The sequence below is a fragment of the Pinus tabuliformis genome, chromosome 4_1 (assembly GCF_031772625.1).
Source record: "Pinus tabuliformis cultivar Carrire ecotype Pingquan chromosome 4_1, CPIR1, whole genome shotgun sequence".
Taxonomy (NCBI): Eukaryota; Viridiplantae; Streptophyta; class Pinopsida; order Pinales; family Pinaceae; genus Pinus; species Pinus tabuliformis.
This window is the reverse complement of record NC_142303.1, coordinates 457,032,537-457,040,549: the sequence shown is the minus strand read 5'-3', so window position 1 is coordinate 457,040,549 and position 8,013 is coordinate 457,032,537. Positions and strand designations below refer to the sequence as shown.

The window sequence follows — 8,013 nt, the reverse complement described above, 5'->3', positions numbered from 1 at the left end:
TGATGAACTTGGTCCCTGATGATAGTTTGAAACAATAATGGTTGGGGAATTCAAACGGTAGCTTTATGGCTTAAGAATATGTAACAAGCTATTGACCATACGACATGGTGAAGGAAAGGAATTTTACGTTTTCCGATTGTTATATAGAGTAATTTCACAATTACCGTTAATTGAGTTGTCGTTAACAGGGAGCAGGCCTGTTGCACATGAGCGGAAGGTAGTTAATGCCGCAACGACTTGCTGACATGGCAAGAGGGGCACCAGGTGGAAGCATAGGATTGGGAGGAAGTAAGTCATCAAAATGAGTTTTAACAGTGGTGAATAGTTGTGGGAGTGGGGTCCACGAGGGTGAGGTGGCAGAGAGCACATGGAGGGAAGGTGGGGATAGGAAGTCGACGTGACAAGTGATGAGTGGAAGTGGCAGAAAGTCAGTAGTGAGAGACTTTTCGGAGGGGGGCCAGGCACGATGTGAGGAAAGTTGGGGGGGGAGTGGTGGGTCGGGCACGATGTGAGGAAAGTGTGGGGGGGTGCGAAATTTCAAGAGGGTGCGATGTAGTAGGAATTTCAGACCACCCCCCCGCCGCCCCTCCCAAACACCCCCCCCCCCCAAGGAAAAAGTGGAGTTGAGCTCAAGGGGGCTCGAAAACATTCCCTTGTCGTTGATTGGGTGTGGGTTGATCCGAACCATTCATTTTATTCTAAAGTGTTATCTTGGGCTAAAATACATATTTCCAACTTTATTACAAGCACATTAAAGCATGATTAACCCCTACTTAAGGTAAGGTCAATAAAAAACTAACTCTCCCTAAAATTATTCAAAAACAATTTCATGCTGCATTTGAACTAACATAACACACTTTTATTGATTTTTCCTATCAATTAATCATGATTAAACGAAGTGATTAATTTATTCAATAACCTAACCTAGTGTATTCCTAGCCTAATCACGATTAAACAATGTGATTAGCCCAAATAATTTGTAACTTTCCTATTTACCAAGTGGCATTTAAACAAGTTGCACACATTATTCAAAATTTCTAAATTAGATTTTCTCAGCTAGGAGGACATTTTCAAACATTTTTTTTTCTTTTTTTCTTTTCCTTTCATATCTTTATTCTATTTTTTTTTGTCCCCTACAATTTATTTCCTTTTCTTATATATATATATATATATATAGAGAGAGAGAGAGAGAGAGAGAGAGAGAGATTCTTTTAGAAATAAATTTCAAACATGAAACATTATTTACATTTTTCAAATATAAAATTATAAGGTAAAAACAACTCCTCCTATGAAATATAGGACCCTAATAGGAAGTAACTCAACTTTCTTTTAGTCTCATGAGATCAAGTACAATTAGATTACTAGATTACCTTGTGACTCTATGATAGATTGAAGTCCGTTGTCAAAATGTATTTATGGATTTTCTTATAGCTCATTCTGAAGTAGTAGGTCTCTCTGGAATGAGGCATTTCTTCAAGAAAAAGAAGAACTAAGCAACCTTAGTCTCTCGCTGGAATTAAAATGAAAAAAGGTAATAAAGTGACCAAACCCCGAATGGAAAATTTACCGCAAGAAATTGAGTGTGGAAGGATTGATGAACAAAAAGACCAAAGATAGACCCTCTTCTGGAGAACGAAGAGGGGAATAAGCTTTTGTGTTAAGCCATAAAAATGGTTGAGCAAGAAACAATGTTTGATTACTTTTTGAACTTACCCATTATGTGCCCTAACTATTAGTTTTCTCTTAACTATTAACTATTAATCCTACGGCCTAAAAATATTCAATTGTTTAACATTACATCTGATGGTATAGATTGATACACGATGATAGTTGGGGGAGTTGTTCTCGAAGGAGAACAACTTGCAGCATAATAAAATTGAAAAAATAAAATAAAATTCATTATTTCCTTACATTAAGGGATCACTTTGATAATATCATTAATATATGGATAATATTGACACACATTATATATGTTCAAATTGAATTAATATAACACCCTCATTTCACACCCAAAATTATATAAAAAATTTAGCAACACTCAAAATATTAAAGATGACATATATCTTTGGTATGTGTAATTTTTAATGGTTTGCTTTACATTAAGGAATAATGATCCACTTTTTCCTTTCAATCCCAAAATATTATAAATAAGTCAATCTCAAAATCTTATAAAGTGATTAATAAGAAAATTTTATAAATTGATTAATATTTTCTTATTGATTTTCCTAATGATAAATTCACTAATAAAAAACTCAAAAATTAATGAACTGCTCAAAAATTAGAAAAAATCACTGATAAAAAAATCAAATACTCTTAATTAATTACAAATTTATTGATAATTATTAATTTAGATTAATTTATCTTTAACCATTATTTAGTTAGCATATCTTCCTTTTTCTTTTTCTTTTTGAAAAATGTAAAAAAATATGTTTAAAGTTGAATCTAAATTTGAATAGATATTAAAATTAAAATTAATTTCATCAATAACCATCATATATCCCCGTCATTTTCCTTTTGATATATATATATATAGTGATAGGAGGGAAATTGAAAAGACACCAAACTTATATTCTGGCCCTTTTCCGGAAAGAAAAAGAAAGAGAGAAGGGACTACAATATTCTAGTGCTTTTCCTTTCCTCAAAGGAACGAAGGAAAAAAAGAGAAGGGGCACTACAATAAATAAATAAATAAATAAATAAATAAATATATATATATATATATAGATATATATATATATATATATTTCATCGTGATCTTGCAGATGGTAGTTGATCAATTAAACTTTTCAGTAATGTTTCTTCAAAGGTTTGCAAAGTGATATACAATGTAATGTAATGTTATGGACGACATTAAACCAAAGGAACAGGGCCAGAACGCGGTGAACAAAAAGGAACGGTAAATCCATTATTATAATTATTCTTTCGATTACATTTAATTTGCAGAGGTGAGGAACCCTATATTCGGACGAGACTGCATATCTATGCACATTAAGGGTTGCAGTGAATGTGCGTGAAATGCAGGGGTAATATTAATATTCTATTCCACCTGGACACCTGGTATGATGTCCACCTGATATCGACGGGATGAGCGGGTAGATGATGGAGGCAAAATAAGGGTGTCGCGTTCTCTGTTCCTCATCACTTGTTCAACTTCGTTTTGGTCGATCCTGTAAGCGGCTCTCACCACTTCCTCCGGCATTGCCTTCAAAACCGATTGCCTTCCTGCCAGAGACGACCGCAAAGAACTGCAACAACGCATGATACCAATTTACCCGATGAGTATAATTGCTGAACAGTACATCATATTAGCAGCAGTGGTAATAATTAGGTTATACTTACAGGTCTGATGTTGTGAATGTTATCCACTCCAACCCTTCGTCTCCTGCTTCCCTGATGACTGCGTAGAACTGAGGGATGACGATGAACTGACCCTCTCTCACGCGCCCATTAAACATATTCCTCCCTTCGTCCCCCACCACCTCCATTCTCCCCTCCCCTCTAGTCACGTACATTATTGCGTGCGCGTTCATCCTCCACCATGGAACAGACATTGCTCTCTGCATTCAAATTTCATTCATTTGATTTGGAAACATTAACATTATATATATATATATATATATATATATATATATATATATATAAATAAGTATAAGTATATAAGTGAAGCGGACCAATAAAGGTTATTGCTTACCGGGCGGAGAACAACCCTCTCGGCTCCTAATCTCAAATACTTGAGTACAGGAAGTTTGTGGCGGTTGACTATATTCATCCGTCCCCCATCTCTTACGTAGACATCGGCATCCTGCGGGTTGTCAGCATTGTGCCTTACACGCAGTTCACACACAAGCTCTTCCATGCCATTCTCCGTTGCAGATGAATTATATTGATGCAATCCACCAGCAACATCATCCCTCTCCCTCTCCCTCTCGTAAGGAGAGCGAGATCGAGGTCGAGGGGCGGGTAAGCTGAGTCGTCGGCCGCGTTCAACCCTCGCAAATCGTCGTGATCGCTGATTCTGTTGAAGCCTCCTTGCAGTTTCATCATTCACGCCCAACGTTTCGGCCAAAGAGCGCGTGCTAAACCCTGCAAACACATTGCCCCCACTTTCTCTCCCTCTTCCTTCTTCCTCTCCCTCCTCTTCGTGACGACGACCACGACCAGATGATGAGCCTTGCCCAGCCAGAGGGTGGGGCTGTACATTTTTACCCCCTCAGTCAGCCATAAAATGAAATGAAAGAATTTATAACATAGTTAAGGATGATTATTAGTTAATTGAGTGGGATACTTACTCGGTAACTCCTGCGGCCCTGATTTAGAGGGTTGGATACGTCGGCAATGGCTACGATTTGGAGAGGCTCGTTGCCATCGTTGTAACACCAGTAGGCTGCTCCTGCAAATATGGCTATTACGTCTCCTCTCCTCACTCGCCTCACTTTCTGACTTGAGTCTTCTTCTTCCTCGCCCTCTTCTTCCCCTCGTCTCTCTGACCTGCGTCTTGATCGCCCTTGAAACGAAGATTCGTCTTCTCTGTAAGTCTCCGGACACCCGGGGAACACAATGCCCAGTCTGCCCTCACCTGCACATGCACATATAGAAGCAATTATAATAATAATAATAACAAATTTAGGGAATCATGCGACATACAGAAAGAAGTTGTATTATTAGAGTACCTCGGTGAACATAGAGCAGTAGAGGGGCGTTGGGATATTGAGGCAGCGACATGGCGCCCCTTTCGATCGTCTTTCTGAAGAAGGCAACGCCTGCGCACTCCAATTCCTCGTTGTCTTCTGGGTTCGACAACTCGAAGGTGCCACCTTCGGATCTTAGCGATTCCGATTCAGAGGGTTCGTGGGCACTTAGCCGCTGCAGCCTCCGACATGCTGATGGTCTCTCATCATGCCGGTATTCCTCCTCCCGTCCATAACGAAAGCCTCTTCTTCGCTGGGCAGTGACAGAGGATAGCGAAATAAGAAGAAATGAAAAGTAGAGCATCGGAAGCGCTGATCCCACTCTCATCTTTCGCTCCATTTCGTAACCAACGGTTTTGGTCGACGGACTGTTGCTTGCTTTTACTCAATCCAGTCGCTGTTGCTTGTATAGTTGTGAGTATGAAATGCTCTTATAGCATGCTGAAGGCGATATCATTAAGGCTATGGTTCCAACAGAGAGACACATGGGCACAACGATGTAGAAGACTTTTGTCGCGTGTGGTGCGGCTATCGTCCGTCGTGTCGTCGCAACCTGCCCATGTTAATTAAAAGATACTTTCTCACTTTACATTTTGTTTTACAAATGATATCACCCGCTCAACTCGCCAATTCTTCTCTTTCTGTTTCGTTAAAAAATTATGATTTATTCCATCCCTTCATTAAACGTATGGGTACTTCTGCTCATTATAGTTGCATGATGTGCAAAATTCATTCGGTAAAGGCTTTCCCTGTTTTCATATAATTAGCTCACCCGCTTAATTAGTCTTTTTCGGAATTCGGTACTTTAGTCATTTTGCTTTTTAAAACCTTTTATCAGCGTAAATTGAAAGATGTTAAGATTAGCATTTGCACGGAGAGGTTTAAAGTAACGCCGATAGGATATGTCTAAATTGAAAGATGTTAAGATTAGCATTTGTATCGAGAGGCCTAAAGTGAGGCGTAAAGTAAGGTCGATAAGATATGTAGACTTAATGTGCGTATTAATGTTGATTAATCGAAATAGTGTGTTCGTGTGTCTAATCAGAATTTAAGGGTGTTTGGTAATAATCAATCAAATATAACATACTTTTATTGTTTACAAAAACTATATTATGATAGTAACATAGGAGGGGTTATAGTGTTTAAACATGGATTATAATAGATGTTGGGCGGACTCACATGCCACATCATCGGCTTAATCTCGCATATTGCAACTTTAAGAATATCGAAGATTTTTAAATTGTACACATGCTCTAACCTCCGACATAGGGGATGTGATATTTAAACAAACTCGTTTTGATACTCCAATTAGGTCCACATAATAATCTACCTCTAATGGATGGGATATTTCAATTAATTTGTTTCAATAGTCCTATTGGTTCCACAATTGAGGGTAGGTTCAAATACCATTTACAAAGGGGTGGTAGAAACATTGTTGAAACTGGGTTTGAACTCATCAATGGAGGCTTATCTCTTGGAGTTGCTCCTCTTAGCACTAAATACATCAATAAGACTCGCATAATAAAAATGATTAAGAAAGTACCAACAATAAATTATGATGTAAAAATGGGCAAGTGTTGGACGAAGTTTGTGAAGGGATCATTTTCAGAAATGTTGAATCTATATGCTCATCCAAGCCACACAAAAAAATTTCTATAACTTATGGCTTATAGTTCATGGTAGCTAAACTATGGTTTTAGTTGAAGTTTTATATGAACATAAAGCTTTTTTAAAGCCTCTTATTCATGGTTGTGACCTGATAAGACTGCTACAGGATTACCCAAATCGAAGTGTTCCTTCAATATTCAGTAAAAGTGACCTCTGGGAAAACTTGGAGACCGGAAATAGTGATAGCACACATGCATATCTTGGCTTGTCGAAGAGCCAAAAAATATACTGAGAAAGGGTTCGCTCAGTTCAGATCTAGAAAGAAATTTAAACAAGAAATTGCATATTTATACATATTAATGTTGGAAACAAGTCATACAACGAGTATGAGTACTCAATATACAACGAGTTTTCTGAGTTGAAAGGTTGACTTAAAAAAACCACTGAATGGAACTGATTTGTGCAACCTTTGGAGTGGAGTGGTTGTATTTTCTTCTTTTTTCGAGGTAGATCCGGCCTCTCTTTGACCTCTTTTTTCCTAAAAAAAGGACCTACCATTGAAACGCTTCTCCACACTTGGAGATTGTATTCACTTTTGAGGAGAAGCGTGTGATGTTATGTGCCTTGCGTTGTTTGTAATTATGACCTTTCATGGAGGACTAAAAACTGGTTGAATATGCTTTGAAGTATAGGAAAGACAAACATTTACATGTTATGAAGAACCAAAGGAGAAGACAAAACTTATAAAACTCATTGCCTTAAGTGCCTAATCCAATGAAATATTTGCATACATTATATATACATGTCAAATTAAGGATCTAGTGAGTGTCAAGAAGCCTCATAAGTTTCTAGCCATACTGAACATTATGGGAAAATGTAAGAGGACCGAATGTTAAAGTTCTTATTTTCTATCAAGTATGACCCATATACATTCCATGTGCATGACATGGAAAACTTGAGGAACTCTGTAGGGATTTCAATTGGATAATTTATAGCGAAACCTATTTTGGGGGGGAGAACAATTTTTTGATTATAGACAAAACTTACACTCCAACTTCGAGCCTAGATACATACACTGCCCACCTAGTACTTTCTCAGAGTTGTATACGTACCAAGTAACGAAGAATTCAATTGAAGAAGAAATTAAACGAATAATGTGATGACCTGATGAGAGACTGCCCAAACAAATTTCCCTTTCAGTCCACACCTCTTTGACCTTTATATGAAAGAATATAGAAAAATATTGACAGATGCACTCCACCACCACTGGCCAATATTGAACCTTGAATATTCTACTATTTGGAGAACTTTGCTATGCATGATTGCTAAAATACGTTCTAAACTAAATTTCTGATTAAAAATATAAAGACAGGTCTAACAAAGTAGAAGTGTTGGGATAACTAGAAACCATTGAAAGAATTAAAGAATTTTGGGCAGGAATTCCGTAGAAAATGTTCATGCCAAATGAAAATCAAAGATTATACAACATATAATATAATATGATACAAACTATAAGAAGGTCACAACCAAAAAGATTAAAGGCGAAGAGATAATTCCAGCTTGCAAACATCCCTAGATTGGATCTGAACTGAAACCTGAACCTAACCTAAACCTGATCCTAAACCTAGGCCCATCATCACCACATTTATGAAATATAGAATGAGTACAAATCCTCTCCTGGTTTCGTCTTGTGGCTCTTTGAATTGAAAATTCAGCT

The 8,013-nt window shown here is 37.5% G+C and overlaps 1 protein-coding gene across 1 annotated transcript; it reads right to left on the bottom strand.

The window, feature by feature from the left end:
- Nucleotides 1-3,037: 3,037 nt before the first annotated feature.
- Nucleotides 3,038-5,028, bottom strand: LOC149176377 (11S globulin seed storage protein 2-like). Its single transcript, XM_089421450.1, has 5 exons — nucleotides 4,671-5,028; nucleotides 4,290-4,576; nucleotides 3,692-4,192; nucleotides 3,340-3,557; nucleotides 3,038-3,245 (listed from the first exon to the last, which is right to left on the bottom strand). The coding sequence occupies exons 1-5, from the start codon at nucleotides 5,026-5,028 to the stop codon at nucleotides 3,038-3,040; spliced, it is 1,572 nt and encodes a 523-aa protein (XP_089277576.1).
- Nucleotides 5,029-8,013: the final 2,985 nt, after the last annotated feature.

What these genes read in the sequence shown, in the direction of transcription:
- LOC149176377 (XM_089421450.1), bottom strand. Translation starts at nt 5,028, where the DNA reads ATGGAGCGAAAGATGAGAGTGGGATCAGCGCTTCCGATGCTCTACTTT. An exon ending in AGAGGGTTGTTCTCCGCCCG is followed by an intron (nt 3,558 to 3,691) that starts GTAAGCAATAAC and finishes ATTTGAATGCAG; the next exon opens with AGAGCAATGTCTGTTCCATG. An exon ending in ACATTCACAACATCAGACCT is followed by an intron (nt 3,246 to 3,339) that starts GTAAGTATAACC and finishes GCGTTGTTGCAG; the next exon opens with TTCTTTGCGGTCGTCTCTGG.